The sequence below is a fragment of the Lygodium microphyllum genome, chromosome 11, assembly GCF_053477565.2.
Source record: "Lygodium microphyllum isolate KBCC chromosome 11, Lygodium_microphyllum_v1.1.10, whole genome shotgun sequence".
Taxonomy (NCBI): Eukaryota; Viridiplantae; Streptophyta; class Polypodiopsida; order Schizaeales; family Lygodiaceae; genus Lygodium; species Lygodium microphyllum.
The window spans coordinates 18,111,159-18,128,970 of NC_141145.1; the positions used below are offsets into that span (position 1 = coordinate 18,111,159).

Sequence of the window (17,812 nt, forward strand, 5' to 3'; positions counted from 1 at the left end):
CCTTATACCCGTATAAGGCCTCAAAAGAGGAAACTCCAATACTAGAGTGTGTGGAGTTATTATATGCAAACTCAACCAAGTGAAGCCACGTATCCCAACTGTGTTGTACATCATGGCAAAAGTGCCTCAAATATGTCCCTTTCTTAGTCGCAGGAAGGCCAATGATCAAGTCCATTGTGATGTGAGTCCATTTCCCTTCAGGGATAGGGAGAGGCTACAAGAGGCGAGCGGGCCTGAGTGTACTATCCTTGTTCTGTTGGCATGGAACACATTTGGTCATGAAGTCCTTGACGTCCCTCCATAAGCCTTTCCAATGAAAGCTCTTGGCAATCCTGTCATACGTTTTGAAAACACCCGAGTAACCGGCAGTGCGGCAAGAATGCATTTCTTCCATGATCTTCTGCGTGAAGGGGGAATTGTGCGGAATGACAATCTTGCCATGGGACCAAATAAGGCCATGCTTGAGCTGATATTGGGAGTTTTCAACCATGACCCCATGCTGTAATTTGTGAAATGTGTGGTTGAAATGATCATCTAACAAGTAAGCCTCTTGGAGCTCTTCAACCCAATCACCGTGCAATTCTGAGATAGAGGACACTCTGTATGTCGACATTTGAGAGAGAGAATAAGTCACTATATTATCCTTGCACCGCATATGTGAAATGTCAAAGTCATAGTTCTGTAAGGTTGCCACCCATCGCCTTTGCTTAGGAGTCAAAGTAGACTGAGTCAAGAAGTATTGGAGGACTCGGTGATCGCTTTTCACTTGGAAGTGGCTGCCATACAAATAGTGGTGCCATTTCTTGATGGCATGGAGGATGGCCAACATCTCTTGGTTATATACATTCATTTGCATCTCCTTCTCATCAAGCTTGCGGCTTTCAAATGCAATCACACCATGCTCTTGCAAAAATACTGTACCAATACCCCGGCCACTGGCATCACAATGAATGGTAAATAGCTTAGAGAAGTCAGGACAAACAAGGATGGGGGCTGAAGTAAGCACGTCCTTTAACTATTTGAAGCTATGATCCGCAGTGGCATCCCAAAAGAATGACTCTTTTTTTAAGCGATCAGTCAAAGGTGCTACAATGGTGGCATAGTGCTCAATGAAGCGTCTGTAGAATGAAGAGAGACCAAGGAAGCCACGCAAAGAAGTGGTGGTGGAAGGAGTGAGCCAATCTTTAACACATTGCACCTTTTTTGGGTTAGCCTGTATACCATTTTTGCTCACAATGTGTCCCAAGTACTCCACAGATGTTTGCATGAATATGCATTTGCTCTCCTTAGCAAAGAGTCGATGCTCTCTCAATATGTCAAACATCCTCCGAACATGTGTCAGGTGCCCCATAGATGACTTGCTGTAAATGAGGATGTCATCAAAGAAAACAAGCACAAACTTGAACAGAAAGGGGTGGAGGATTTTGTTCATGAGGCTTGAAAGGTGGCAGGGGCGTTAGTCAACCCAAAAGGCATCACAAGAAAATGGTAAAGTCCACGATCAGTCATGAAGGCCGTTTTGACCTCATCTCTTGCCCGCATACAAATCTGATGGTAGCCAGAGCGCAAGTCGATCTTAGTGAAAAAGTGTGCCCCTTTTAACTCATCCAACAAATCATCAATCCGTGGGATGGGGTAGCGGTTCTTCACTGTAATTTTGTTCAAATCTCTGTAGTCAATGCACATGCGAAAGGAGCCATCTTTCTTTTTGACTAAGAGGATAGGGGATGCATAGGGGGAAGAACTTGGTTCAATGAAACCCATCTCCAACAACTCCTTGATTTGCCCATCCTCCGGGTCATAGAACTTCTCTTGATCAACATCCTCCACGGGCTCAACATAGTCAATGGCCAGGTCATCCTCCTCATTGTGCCAATCTTCCATAACATACATGCTATGAACTTTAACCATAGTTGTCTTGTACGGGCATTTGGAGGCATGATCAATAGTGTACTTATCTCCACACTTAAAGCATAGGCCCTTTTCTTTCCATTCCTTCACAATATCTGGGGAGATGAACCGTTGACTATTGGATCCATGGGAAGGTGATGCAGTGGAGTGTTTATTTTTAGCATGCCTATTTTCAGTAGTAGAGCCCGATGCTGTCCCAAAAGTGTCCATTTTTCTTTGGGGTAAGTGGGTACTTTGGGGCTGTTATTAGGCATAGAAGTGGCTCGAAAACCACCTCGGTAGTATGGGGCTGATTGTGAAGGGATGCAAGGAGGTCCAACACCTTGCTGAAAATGCTCATTCTTACGGTACTTTCTTGCATATCTCTCAGCTAGTTCGATTGCATCAAACAATGTAGTAGATTTTTGGGCCATGACATCAGCCAATAGACTCGGTTCCAACCCATAGATGTACTTGTGCAATTTAGTATCTTCACTAATGCTTTCCACATACATGGTCAAGTTCATGAACTGATTTGTGTAGTCACGTACAGTGAGATTACATTGGTCAAGAGTATACCATTGTCTTGCCAACTGTTCTTTTTCCATAGGGGACACAAAAACTTAGACCATATGCATTTTGAAATCTTCCCAATCAATGAACTATTGATTCTCCCGATTGATATAGCACCACCAAGTGTGGGAAAAACCTTCCAAATGGAAAGAAGCAAAAAGTATTTTCTGATCATCAGTGCGGGGGTAGATGTTGAAGTAGGACTCCAACTTGGACATCCATTCTTCTAGGTCAGATGGTGAGGGGGATTGCCCATTGTACTTTGTTAGGATGACCTTGTCACGCAAATCATAGGAGCCATGCTGCCCATGAAATCCTTGCTGTCCATGCAGCCCATGGTGGCCATACATGCCATGCTGTCCATACATCCCTTGTGGTGCATTAAGCCCATGTTGTCCATTATAACCATGTTGTCCATGATTGCCAGGCTGGCAATTTGTACCATATTGTCCTTGATGGGGCTGATTCATATGGGGTGCATGGGGGCTCCTAGGTAGAGTGGGTGAAATTTGACCCAAGGTGGGAGAAGGCCTCAAGTGAATGTTACCGGCATGGTGAACAGAGGAATTCAATAGGGGCTCATCATGCGTATGAGAGGGTTCCCCGATCTCATAGGTAGAAGGGGAAATTCCCTTAGTGCCAAGTATACCCTGTGGGCCATGTGACGGTTCCTGATGTGGAGGACGTCTAGACTCATGTCTAGAGGTATTGGTCTTCTCTTGGAATGAAGTGGTCGCTAACTGAGCAACAAGAGCAGTGAGCTGTTGAGTCTTTGAGTTTGAGATAGCCATGTGCTCAATCGCTTCATCAAACTTGGACATCATTTGGCGGTGGTTGGTGACCATATCATTGTGGCGTTCCATATGACGGAGCTCATGTTGGTAGAGGGTGTGATTGAGAAGGGTATACGGGTCCGTTTCAGGCATTTCCTCCTGTATGCCACCATGGTAATCTTGCACTGAGCTTGGCTCCTCATTCATGGAGGTCCGGGAGTCTCTAATCTCCCTCTGGAGTTCCTCTTGGACCTTACTTTTGCATTTCTGGCCAGCCCTTTGGATGCATTCCACAGGACCTGTTGTCAGTAAAAAGGGCGTAACTCTTTGTAGGAAACTCCGAATTGATGAGGTTTCGAGCTTAAGTCGGAGAGGACAACGGCCTCTTCGAGATGAGCTATTAATCTTTATGACAGAAAATGATTAGAATTTTCTGTAAGGGGTTTACAGTGTATGCCCTGGAGCGGTATGCATCCTGTCCACAGTGACCCTAGTGCACAAAAATGGGCATAACTTTCACAGCGTAGCTCCAATTGTGGAGGTTTTTGATTCAAACCGGAGGGGATAAAGCCCTCTTCGAGGTGAGCTAAGGGTTTACCCCTAGATTCAGGACAGAATTTTTTGCAATGGAATCTTTGTGATAGTCCTGCAGGATTGTGACCAAAAACATTGTCTGTCCCTTTGTACCAATGTCTTACACGGATAGAGTATAGTTCAAGGGGCCTGATCTGCCACATCAATAGCATCTTGAGCATACTGAACATAATCCCAAGCATCATTGCATACCTATCAACTCTGCCATTAATGCATAAGTACATTCACTGCCATACATCTCCTTTGACGGCATGTACTTCAAGTGTCATACATGGGTGCCATTAGCATTGTGGGGTATCCAAGAAGGATCATTGGGATAGGGGAGTGGAGCTCATGGAAGTACCTGCACCTGCATACAAGTATTGGGCTCTGGATCACCGGGAGGTGGGCAAAGTTCCCGCCGGGCCGGGTTGTGCACCCCTTCAAAGTCTTAAGTGGTAAGGGAGGGTCACCTCTCTTTTGTCTTACCAGCTCGCCTGGCATCGGCATTTTTCCTCAGTCGGAGTATACATGGCAGACATTTTTAATAAGCAATCAGCATGAGATGCATTGGAAAGAAGACATTGGGCCTTTTCATGAGATGCAAGGAATGATAAAGGTTGGGATAGGGGTTACCTTGGCAGTCCAGTGACTCACTAGCTGCTACTTACCCAATTTACAATGGCTATTGTTCAGCTAAGATCACAAGACAAGGTAGGGGGTTAATGTCAGCCATTACAATGAATTTCAAGAAGAAGTATGATGCTTGCACACAAAGAGGATTGAACTATTAAACCTATGCAATCTTGAATCTCTCCAACAATGGATTAAGCTTAGCAAGTGGCTAAATTGAGAGATTAAGATCAGAATGGCATACCTCTTTAGTGCTTGGGAAGACCGTTGAAACATGAAACATCGCGATGCCGCTTGCTCCGTTGATCAAGTCTGGTTGTTGGTTGGGTATCCGTGGAAGAGTACTTCAGTATTTGAATGCTCCTGCTGATGAAGAAGGCTCCCATGCTTATCCCCGAGCTTGAGCTTCAAGAATGGGAAACTTCAAGTGAAGCTTTCATGGCTGCCTGCAAAGCTCCCATGCATGTTGAACTCAATGTCTTCATCCGAGCAAGAGGATTATTCACGAGCTGAAGGGCTTGTGGGGTATGAGCTCTCAAGGTCAGCTTGAAGAATCCATGGCTGCCCCAAACTGTATCAAACAGTCCAGCTACTGTCCATCTTGAAGGTTGAATCCCGGGATCAAAAATGCCAAGAGAAAAGAGAAAGATCAGTTGAATCAATGCCCAGGAGTAGCAAGGAGTGGCTAGACAGCAGTGGATGAGTGGCAGGAGGGCTGGGCAGGGGCAGGACAGCCAGCGCAAAATGTGCCGAAAATTACAGGCCTGTCCTGCAGGGCTTCTGGGCAGCAACTCCCCCAAGTCCACTACTTGATCATTAGCTTGGGGGGTCAGGGAAGGAGTCCCGGGGCTGGTTGATATCGAGGAGCACCCTCAAGTTAGATCTTGGGGTTTCTTTGGGCTGGCAACCATGGCAACTTATAGGAGAAGAGAGAGAGAGAGAGGACTGGGGCAAAAAGTGACTGAGGTTTTGCCCTCTTCCAACTCTTGGGACTCTAAACTTGGCTGGAACCCTTAAAATTTGTATGAAAAGAAGTGACGACCTACTATTTTAACCGTTTTACCTCTAGATAAATCAGAGTCTTCAACCATAGCTCATACTTGCTCCAAAAAGCTGGAGTTAACTGTGCAGTCCTTGCTGTACCTGTACATGTAAGCTGAGTAACTAGGGTTTTTGGGATTTGAAAAGGGAGAAAAGGGAAAGAGGAAAAGGACCAAAGCCTGAAGCTCTGATACCACTTGTAATGAAAGAAGCTGAGAGAAGAGAGAAGAAGAGCTAAGGAGAGAGAAAGAGAACAAGAAGAAGAAGGAAGAAGACTAGAAGAAGAGAGAGAAAGAGAGAAAAGAGGAGAGAAGGAAGGAGGAAGCCATAGAACCTGGGGATGAAGGTGAAGAGTATGATCTTGATCATAACTGGTTGCCCTAATCCGGGGCTCTTACACCTTAAATACCCCAGTCAGTGTGACGGGGTGTCTAAACCCTAGTCCGTGTGTATCCCGCTTGTTACAGAGCTGGGGGGTATAGGAGGACACAGGGACTAAGTCTCATGCTATTTACAAATCCAATATGAGTGTAAATGATGCTAATTAAAAAAGGCAATCATCATCTCCAACAAGACATGTCATTGATAGCTCATATTTGATTTATTATTAAATTAATTGTTATAACTCATATTAATTATTTAGTTTCTTCTCTCCCTAAAAATTTGTTTATTTATATATTGTGTGTGTCCTTGCCTCCTTGCTCATGTTGTGTGCACGAGAGAGAAAGAGTGTATGTGCTCATGAATGAGCGAGCGAGTTCGCATCTACCTTTGCAACCCTACTTCTGTCCAACCACCCCACCCCCACCTACTCCCATGGTCACTTATCCCACCCATATCTCCTTGCTTCTGTTATATGAGAGAATTTGCAAGGCATATTTTGCATAGTGAGTCCGTAGGGCATAGAGTGAGCCTTATTTGTGAGAGAGACACCCCACCTACTCCCATGTGCACCCAACCCACCCCACCCCACCTTGCTTATATTGAGAGAGAGAGAGAGAGAGAGAGAGAGAGAGAGAGAGAGAGTTCACATACTTGTGCAAGAGCCAGAGATGGTAGGAGAGAGAGAAGGGGAGAGGGGCATTGCTTGCGAATTTTTTTTTTCCCATCAAATGGAAAAAAGGACTAGGCTTAACTCTAGTTGGTTTTGGGAGGGAAATAGCCGGTTTTATAACTAAAATACTTAAAAAATAACCGGTTTTCGTCAAGACGAGCTTCAATTTCAACCGGTTTTTTGAGAATGTTACCTAGAAAAAATACATAGGACAGTTTTCTATGAGCACTTGGTTGGGGGTGGCGGGGGGAGGGGGGGAATGGAGAGAGACAAGTAAACCTACCAAGCAGAATAGGGAAGAAAGAGAGGACTTTCAAATTCAAATTTGTTTGGAAAGTGCAATTAGGTTCAAGGGACTCTATGAATGTAGAGCTAAAAGGAATATATAATAGAAAGAAAGAACAGATGGGCAAGGCGAATGGACGTAGGGGTTGTCAATGGGAAATGGAAAAAGCTTTATCCAAACGATAGGGTACGGCCCACGGGGGCCAAATTTCCAAGAGAGTAGCGGCCCCCAAAAGCAACACGCACTCCCCCCCAATAGATGGACAGTTTTCCCCAGGCTTCTCAGCGACGGATTGGGACGAAAATTTGAACGCCAGCTTGTGATTGGTTGTAAGGAGCACAGATTCTCGTCGTCCTCGGGGCTCGACACCGTCGCTTCTTTGTATCACAAAGCATGTCTGTGCTACAGTTGATAGATTTGCGCAATACCAATTTTGCACCCTTCCCTTCGTCTCAGTGATCCTCATTGCAGCAGAGAAAGCGGGAAGATCAAGCAGAGAGATTTCCCAATAGGGCAAGTGTTTTGGGTGGTGGGTCCCACTTCAGGCGGTTAGTTGCAACGTGGATTCGATGGCACGCTCATCATGATCTGGCTAGCAGACTGCTAAGCCTTAATGAAGCCCATCCATTTTGGATGAACCCTATCTTAGAAGTTAGGACTTACGTCTCACTCAGGATTCAGAACAATAATGACTGCTCCCCCTCCCCTTTCTTATGCTCCTAATAAATAAACTCTGTGGCTGTCGTTGATTTGGTCCACATCGTAAGACTGATTTCAATCACCGTCCGATGCGAGGCGTGGTTTCCATCCAACAAGCTACATTTGATCGATTGACCCAAGACGAGAATCTTACCGGTCTTATCGACATGAGATGTGGCCAAGCCTCCAGACCTGACTGAATATCAGATTCCAGATGCATCCCGTCATTGGCAGAACCAGCCCTTTCTACCAGGTTTCCTAGCCATCAGCTTTGTAACTCTAGTCATTAACGTCTTAATTCTCCCGTGTATGACAGCATAATTGGTTGTCACGATCGGTCGCAGATTGATATACGACGTAGTAATATCGGCTGATGCATGTGCCATGTTTGCTCGAATAGCATTTCTCTGTGCTGGGCATTTGACCGTTAGGGCTAATCTTGCAAGCTACATATGTCGAGATCTATTTAAGCACATAATTAATCTGGTATGGAGCACGCCTGCTCATGACATTGATCGGCACTGTGGGTGTTAAAGATGGCGGCCTGTGTCACAAAGGCTCTTGCTCATACTCCGCCCTCTCCAGACACGCCACAGGAACGCCCATGCCTTGTGGGTGTTAAAGATGGCGGCCTGTGATCACAGGCTCTTGCTCATACTCCGCCCTCTCCAGACACGCCACAAGTTCCTTGTTAACCAGACGGAAACATGTAATAAAACGCTAATACTTGGCAGAATACTTGTAAATATTGTTCCAACAAGCCAACAGGGTCATGGCCTAGTGGTTTGAGTATTGCATCACAAGCATTCTTCTTTGATAATAATGATATACACAGCCAACCTAGCCAATTATAGGCTTGGAAGGGCAATCCAGCCTGAAATGATGATCAAGTGTCTCCTTTCTTGACCTTTACGGGACATAACCAGTGGCTTGCTTCCCAGCAAGTATACAAGTGGTTCCTCTCCCAAACTTTAGATAGCAATGCCTACACTCCTATGTTAATGTTCATCCAAGTATACCCATCCATACACAGTCTTATGGATAAAGCTGTTCAATTTTGCTTTGATCAATTGTAGCTGCTTAGATCGTGCATGAGGTTAGATATGATAATACTATTCATAGGCTGATTCAGCTTAGCATATCATGCAACCATTATAACTTTTTAAGGTAAGGTGGATTACGAGCAACATATATGATCACTTGTTTTGATCATTTATCTTTAACGGAAGTGCCTGTCTCCCTCACAAGGATGATGTGTCTGATCTTGCATCGAGCTCAACTTAGACTGATTCCAGATGTGCAGATTGATCACTAGTTGTGTCTTCGTCTGATGCTTAAGTGTCCCATAACCATCCAAATGGCTTTTTGAATCATGTACTGTCCTCTTCATAGTATCATTCTGCACATCAGTGCATCATAATCATAGGTTGCATTCTCCTGTAGACTTCATAGAGGGTTGGCTCGGGAATACGAGGATATTAGTGTTCTATATTTAGCTTACTTGCATAGCCCATGACTTCTTGGCCATATAACCATCAAATTAACAGAAAGAAAAAAAAATCTCAGGGCTATTTATTTTTCCAAATGAAGATTAAGCTGCCAACTTGGCTGCAGGCAGGCTCCTAGAACACAACTCAATCTATAAAAGCTACAGTACAAACACCTCAATGTATAAACAGATGACCCCACTGCATTAGATCACACAATCTCTTTGTTTTTGGCCACCCCCAAAATAAAAAATGGTGATCCAAGTTGCAGTCGGTAATTACAACAGATTCTGTACCCTGGACCAGACCACAATATTGGGTGGGGTACAGGCCGTTCATAATTTGTGGCACAGGACGTAAATGAAGTACAAGAACAGGGCTTCTTGCATGCTTTGTTAAATGGTTCTGACTTCTCACCTGAAACATCTTTCTGAAACGTTGCTTCTCAAATGAGGCAGCACCTCCTGTAAATCCAGAAGTAATAGTTCCAAAACATTCACTCGTGCTAAAGCAGTTAAGTGCATCATTCCACCTGCTTTCTGTCACTATCTAATTGCCCAAGTAGTAACTCTCATGATGAGTAGCACACCAACTTTTATGAGGGCAATTGAAGGTGCCATTCATGACGGAGCACTCCATTCATTCTTCGTGATTAGATAACGGAAAGCACATAAACCCCTGCGAGATTTTATTCAAAGCAGTCCTCAGAAGTCTCCATTAATTGTCAGCTTGTGTGGAATATCTGGCTGCCTCCGAAAAGTCTCCAGGAGGAAGAGAATAGTTTCCAGATTCCTCTTTGTAATAACCTTCCTGGTCAAATCCCCAAGGCTTTTCTAAAGGCACAGAAGGACAATCCTCTTCAAAAGCTTTATCTTGATAAATGCAATGGAAATTCTGCTCAGCCTCTATACCCACAAACCTTCTGTTTGGAGGACCTCTCGGAAATGCACCTCCTCTATAAACATTAGACGGAGAAGAAAACCTCTGCCCAGGGAAGTTTTGATGGTTGTACTTCTGAAAGTACCCAAAATTTCTTTTGCAACCAAAGTTCCTATGCAACCTTCTACCAGGAAACTTGGACCATCTAGAAGAATTCCACTTCTCTCCTCTCCATGCTGACATACTGTCTTGGCGAGGTTGCATACTGTTTCTTCCTTCAGAAAAGTGTTTTTGCTGAGGATGCACATTGCTTCTCATTGCATGTTCATTTCCATTGTACTGCTGTCCCATGGGTCCTGTACATTGAGGAGGCGATAAGCCTGGAACAGGTGGCTCAGGCTCAAGCTCAAGTTCTACTGCCTCATTTGGCTGTTCCGCTACTCTTTTACAAGGAGTATTCCATCCAGATGGCAACAGTCCTGCATCAAACTGCTTTGGACGATTAAAATCGTCTCTTGCATCTCCTGAAAGAAATGGACCCCATGAATGGGGAGCTAGAAGAGCTTGCAGCTGCCAGGGGTGAAAACCTGACCCAAAAAGACCATGCATCTGCTGAAAAAACTGAGAAGGTGAAACTCCAAAAGTGATATCGATAGCCTCAGTGGGTGGCGAAACCCCTTTACTAAGCTCCCATCCTTGTGACTCTGTTGATGATGAATGTGATACAATCTGGCCCTCATTACTACCATTCCAAGGAGCATGCGGTTGAGAGAAATACGCAGAATCTGGACCACAAACTGGATGAACAGCCTGAAACTGTGTAACAGGTATACCAACACAAACAGACATTTGCTGTGGAATGAACCCCATGGATGAACTGGTCGAAACTTGACCCACTGATATGCCGCTCACAATAGATGGCATATTTGCTTCTGTCTTTGCTGTAGAAGAAGGCTGCTGCAGCTCAAAAGCTGGAAATGTGGGAGGCCCAGGATGCCTACCTCCAAACTCATCTGCTGTTGCAGTTTCAGTGAACCTTGGTCCATTATCAGAAATTTCCTTATGACTTTTTCCCCCTAAAAGATTACTTGCATTGAAAGGCCAAAAGCTTTGAGGTAGGCCACCAGCCAAAGTTGTATCTAGCACCTCCTGTGAGGGTTGATCCCACCTGCTTGGTCTTTTGTGCTTTATTGCCAACTTTTGGGTTTGAGTATGGCGTTTCAACATGACATCACCTGAAACCTCATCAGGAATCAATTAACTCAAGAAAAAAGGTTTTCTTGAAAACAAAAAGTCATTTGAAATACAGGCACCAGAAGTGATTACCAATAATTTCAGAATCTTGGTACTGATTCAACCTAGAACTATGCTGATCTAAATCTTGAGATAAGAAACCCTTTTGCCTTTTTAAGGGTTTATGGCCCACGATCCAGTGGAACTTCTGCTTAAAACGGCGTGCAATTCGTTGGACCTGCACATGCCATCCATCACCACAACATTTAACATATGGCCTGGAAAAGTATTAACTAGTCAAACCATGTATGTCAGAAAAACAAAGTGGCCTGGAGAAATATTAACATATGGCCTGGAAAAAATTTAACTTGTCAAACCATCTCTCTCAGAAAAACAAGGTGGACGTCAATAATGATGCTCTATGTCTCTTCCACCTCCTTTCCCTCATTCCCTCCATCACCATCGCATGATGACTACATTGAGCAATGATATACTGATTTTACCCTGAGTTGGAATCAATCACTAATGCCGTTCTTCCCTCCCCCCTTACCACATTTCATTCCCCTGCCCCAATTCCCCAGCATGCCGAAACAAAAAGGCCACAAAGCAAAAAACCCAAACCCTCGTGCAGTGAATACTGGTTTTGCCATATGCTGGACTGAGCCATCCACTTGTATCCAGTTCCCTGCCAACCACCACCCCCCCTTCCTCCATCACCTCCCTCCTTCCATCATCTTGCATCCACAAAACCACCACACCCTCCTGCACCCCCGGGGGGCTGCCCAACCTGAAACCCCAAAATACCCCCAACACTGTTAGTTTGGTATGTATCATGGACTTGCATTTCATTCCCCTGCCCCACTTACCCAGCATGCAAAAACAAAAAGCCCACAAAGCAAAAAACCCAAACCCTTGTGCAGTGAATACCGGTTTTGCCATATGCTGGACTGAGCCATCCACTTGTATCCAGTTCCCTGCCAACCACCACCACACCCTTCTCCATCATCACCCTCCAAAGAAAGACCTTGCATTTGAAAGGTGTCTTGTTCAACCAGGCCTCCATCACAGTTACCTTCCACCATGACTGAGGTTTACGCAAACTCCATATAGTATTAGCTTTAGTAAGCAGCCATTGATGATCTTTAATCAGAAGATGATACACCTGGTTAGCTGAGGCCTTTTCCAAATTCAGCCGGCCTGCAAGGTCCCAGTCCTGCCAAGGACGATCCAAAGCAAGGGCAGGAAAGGGTTGTTTGCTTTGGAGCACCATCAAAAGCTGACCCAATAAATCACGGTATCCACAAGGGATCCTGAAAAGCCTTCTAGCTGTACGAAACGATAACAACACCTTGCGGTTGGCAGGGGTGGCATCTGCAACGGAAGTCAAGCCCAAACGTGCCATGCGGTTAAATTTCGGTCTGAGCTCATGTTTACCTTCCCAAGAAAGTAATAGCGAGGCTGCCAACAATTCCAATTGGAAAGAGTTAGTAGCTGAGTAGTCCTCCGCTGGATGCCACTGAGCCTTTTGGAGAACCAATTTCTAGAAACATACCAAATGAGCCAGCAGGGATGATGAAGGACTAGAAAACCGCGAGTCTGCATTAAGAGCATGCCACCAGGAACCCCGAATTTGGGTATTACCATGCACAAGTCCATGATCCTCTAGAAAATAACGAGCTATAAAGACCCACGGGTGATGATCCAAGCACATAGCACGAAAAAGCGACCAACGGAGTGCCAACATATGGGTTTCCGCATTCAAAATGGCCCCACCACCCATGCGTTTGGAGGTACATGCATGCGACCAAGAAATCCATGAGATGCCAGCATGCAAGGAGTCCTTCCATAACATGAAACGAATGTACTAAGTCAGAGCATTCAATGTAGTAGTGGTCCAAGGCAGCAGTGGCAAGAAATATGTGAGCATTGGCAACATAATTGTCTGAGCCGCTTTGAGGCGAACATGGAAGGGGCAAGCCTGCGACTTCCAATACAGAAACTTAGCTGCAAGTTTCTGTGAAATCCACTGAAGTAGTTGCTTCGGCCGAACATCAACACCCAACGGATACCCAAGGTGCCTGACAATGGAACCACGGGGAACAACCATTCCCTGCCAGTCCAGTGACTATAAATCTGACTCCGTGCAACTGAGAATGGCTAATTTCAAAGCATTGATACGAAGGCCAGAAGCATGACCAAAAAGAGTCCAAACATCCAATGCTTTGCGAAGATTATCCTTGTCCGCACGCAAAATCATAAAGCTATCATCAGCCAAGGATTGACTAAAGAAGTGTTGTCCAAAAGAAAGAGACAATCCCGCCAACTGAGTAGAAGCTGCCATATGACATAACATCAAAAGAACCGGATGAGTCGCAAGAGCAAAAAAGAGAGGACTCAAAGGGCAACCCTGTCTCACAGAGCGAGCAAGGACAAATGGCTCAGTGACACCACCATTCAGCATAACTGGCGAAGAAGCCTCAACACTAATGGTGTAGATCAAACGAGACAAGTACCAAAGCCCATAGTAGCCATAAGTTCTGCGATGAAAGACCAGTTCAAGTAATCAAAAGCCTTTTCCAGGTCCAATTGAATCAATACCACCTCCTCATTAGAGTGTCTTGCATAGTCAATAGCCATTTGTACATTCAAGACATTATGTAGAATGTTTCTACCCTTAATGAAACCATATTGAAGAGGATGCACAATGGCAGGAAGATGCTTATGGAGCCGATTCGCCATTACTTTGGAAAAGTTTTTATACATAGAACCCATCAAAGAAATTGGTCGCCAATGTTTCAGCATAGACGGCGACGCGACTTTTGGAAGCAGTTTGATCAGTCCTTCTTTCCATGAGGAAGGCATGAACCCCATTTCCCAAACCTGCTGAAACAAAACCATCAATGGTTTGACCAGTTGGGTAGCAAAAGCCTCAACGAATTCATGTTGGGTATCTCACACGCCTTACTTACGCCTACGCTCATATGGGAGTGTGCGGGTGATCACTAGGACACTGGGGCACTTTTTACTCTCGGTAGGAGAGGTTTTTTCCCCCAGATTATGTGTACTATTTTGTATGTGCTTGTGGTGCACACTTACGGGCACTTACTGTGTTCGGGTGTGAACAGCCCCTTATAACTCTAAGGTATAAGGGTTATCATTTGTACTTTCAGCTTACACTCTATTCAGTACTATTGCATTGGGTGTCGTGCTCAACTCTGTCTCTCACTCTCACACTGTCTACTGCACTTCAGCTGCACCTCGATCCTCTCCCATCTGACATTTGGTATCAGAGCTCAGCTCAGAGCAGTCTTCAGTCTGCAGTCTGCAGCCCCCGCCAGTTCTGCCCCAGCCGCCTGTTCCTGCCCAGTCCTGCCTGCGCCTGTCAGTCCGTCAGCGCGCAGCACCAGACAACTCCTCTGCCCAGCGTGCAGCTCCAACAATCAGCGCGCCACCTGTACCTCTGCCCAGCGCTCCACCTGTACCTGCGTGCTGCCACCTCTGCCCAGCGAGTCCTCTGCCCTGTGTCTGCCCAGAGTGCCCCTTCGCCTGTCAGTCTGCCTGCGCAGCCTCCCTGCGCTGAGCTAGCCTGTGCCGTCAGCTCCAGCTGCCAGCGCGCCACCTGTCTCCACCAGCCAGTCCTGGGTGACGCCTCCTCTGCCCAGCGCGCGCCCAGTCCTGCCTGCGCGTGTCACTGGACCTGCACGCCTGTACCTGTGCGTCAGTCCGACTGTACCCAGCAGTCATTACCTCGGGAATCGTGCCCGTCGTCAACACGCAGAGGTAACATTCTGCACTTTTCTTTTACACAGGAGTTCGTGCAACAGGTTCAGGTTCAGCATTGGGAAACGTGCTGAACAGCAGGTTCAGTTTTCAGCATTGGGAAACGTGCTGAACAGCAGGTTCAGTTTTCAGCATTGGGAAACGTGCTGTGTCTGTCTGTGACACATTGAATGCACATTTTGGGGCTTTTGTAACAGACATTTGTGACAGAAATTTTTGGCAGAAAATTTTGGGGCTTTTAATGTTTTAGTGCTGCTGAGCACTAATTGCACCTTGGGAAGCGTGCATCAGTGACAGTTTTTTTTGACAGAGTACCCTTTGCACATTAATTGCAGACTTGTGTTTGCTGCAATTTCTGGAAATTTGCAGATTTCCAGCCCGTACTGCATTGACATTGCTCTATTACCTTTTGGGAAATAATGGCAAATCAGGGAGGAGATGTATTCACCTATGTGTCCAAGGAAGACCGATTGGATGGGAACAATTATTCCCTTTGGTCTTTCATGATGAAGAATGTATTAGTGGCCAAAAATTTGTGGGATTATGTCAGTGGAGAGGAAGCACGACCGGGAGTTGTGGCTCCCGCTACTCCTCCTCCAGGAGGACGTGCAAGAGGGCAACCTCAGCCCCCTCCACCTCACCCCGCTCAGCCACTTCCCCCAAGAACTGCAGCTCAGAAAACTTGGGATACACGGGATGCACAGGCTATGTCGCTGATTGCATTGGCAGTTCAGCGTTCTATCATTCCTCATATTCGTTCAGCAGCTTCTTCACAAGAAGCTTGGTTGATATTGGAGCAGATGTTTGCAGGAAAGAATGAGACTCGCATCTCTTTCTTGAAGAAAGAGCTAGAGACTCTAAAGATGAATGAGGGTGATTCTATCCAGGATCATCTCAACAAAATTCAGGACTTGCGGGAGCAACTCATGAATGTGGATGAGTACTACTCAGATGCGCAGCTGATTTCTACGACATTGAATTCACTACCTCCCTCTTACTTGGCTTTTCATACTGCCTTGAACCTCACTATGAGGATTTCGAAAGAGCCCATCACTTTCATTCAGCTTGTCAGTTTGCTTCTAGAGGAGGAGCAAACTAGACGGAACAGTGGTGTGGATGGTATAGCCTCTGAGCAGGCTTTTATGTCAAGGCAGAAGGGTAAAAACAGCCAAGGGAAAAATGCTTCGCAGAGTTCTGGTAGTAGTAACACTTCACAGACAAGTCAGAAACAGGGGGGCACGCAAGCCAAGAAAGGAAAATGCCATTACTGCAAGAAGCCTGGCCACTACATCACTGAGTGCAGGAAGCGCATCGCCAAAGAAAAGAAGAAGGAGTCAGGGATGTCTGTTTCTGCAGCTCCTTCCACTGCTAGTGAGTCCGCGTCCTTTGTTGCAGACAGGGACTATTGTTTTTACACTTGCAGTTATGATGTCTCTTGGGCTGATAGAGCATTTAGCTCTACAGAGGATGCTGACACTTGGTTCTTTGACAGTGGTGCTTCACGGCATATCACATCTCGTAGAGATTTGTTTGCTTCTCTTGGTGCACCTCCCGTTGAGAAGTCTGTTCAGTGTGCTAATAATGCATCATACCCTGTTCGTGGTATTGGGGAGATTCAGCTTACAGCCATTGATGGCTCTATTCTCCGCCTACAGGATGCTTTGTATGTGCCTGGCATTAAGAAGAATCTGCTTTCCATTTCTTCTATGGCACGTTGTGGTTTGCAGGTCACCTTTGATGATGACCGTTGCATGGTCCGTGACAAGGAACACATGACATTGGTCTTGACAGGTTCTCTGTGTCATGGGTTATATGAGTTGGATGCTCTTTCGGTAGATCAGTCTGCATATTTGACATCCACTCTTACTCCTGCTATGTTAGAGGCAGAGTTATGGCATGCTCGTTTGGGGCATGTAAACTATGGCAGCTTGATGCTATTACAGCGTACTCAGATGTTGGATGGATTACCTCTCTTGGAGAGACCTCCTGAGCATTTATGCGAGGGTTGCATTTTGGGGAAAATGCATCGTTTCTCTTTTCCCCGTGATGTTGCTTTTAGAGCAACAGCCAGATTACAGCTTGTGCATTCGGATGTTTGTGGGCCCATGCAGACACAGTCATTGGGTGGTTGTTACTATTTTGTAACATTTATTGATGACTTTACACGTTTGTGCTGGGTCTACTGCTTGAAAAAGAAGTCAGAAGTGTATGATGCATTTTTGGCTTTCAGTGCACTTGTGGAAACTCAGTCTGGTTGCAAGATTAAGACTCTCCGTTCGGACCGAGGGGGGGAATACATGTCCTCTATGCTGAATTCTTATTTGCAGCAGAAGGGCATTATCCATCAGTACACTACTGCATATACTCCACAGCAGAATGGGGTAGCAGAGAGGAAAAATCGGTCACTCATGGAGATGGCCAGATGTATGCTGAAGGCAAAGAGTTTGCCTCATAGTTTTTGGATGGAAGCCGTCATGTGCGCTTGCCACATTTTGAACAGATGCCCTACCAAGGCCTTGAAAACCGTCACACCTTTTGAGGCTTGGCACAGCCGCAAACCTTCTGTTGGCCACTTCCGTACTTTTGGGTGTCTTGCATACGCCCATATTCCACAGGTACTTCGAAAGAAGTTGGACAACAAGGCTGTAAAATGCATCTTTATGGGATATAGCAGCGAAAGCAAAGGCTACAGACTCTATGATCCCGTGACCAAGAAGGTTTTTGTCAGCAGGGATGTTGTATTTGATGAAAAATCAGAATTATCCTTGGCTGGTTTTGATACATATCAGGCTGCCCGTGATGTCTTTGAAGGGCTGCTGCCCATCACATTTGGTGATTCAGCTGGTACTTCAGCAAATGAACCTAATGTTCAGCCAGCTGCTCCTATGGAACATGCAGTAAATCAGCACAT

General features: G+C 45.6%; 1 protein-coding gene across 1 annotated transcript in view; it reads right to left on the reverse strand.

Annotated features, from left to right (window-relative positions):
- Positions 1-9,072: 9,072 nt before the first annotated feature.
- LOC148028588 (uncharacterized) overlaps positions 9,073-17,812 on the reverse strand; it is a 97,531-nt gene continuing 88,791 nt past the window's right edge. Inside the window, exons 18-19 of the mRNA XM_087688849.1 lie at positions 11,215-11,359; positions 9,073-11,123 (exon numbers count right to left, since the gene is read on the reverse strand). Of these exons, the coding sequence (XP_087544975.1) occupies positions 9,727-11,123; positions 11,215-11,359 (1,542 nt within the window). The 3' untranslated portion in view covers positions 9,073-9,726. The remainder of the gene's footprint in view (positions 11,124-11,214; positions 11,360-17,812) is intronic.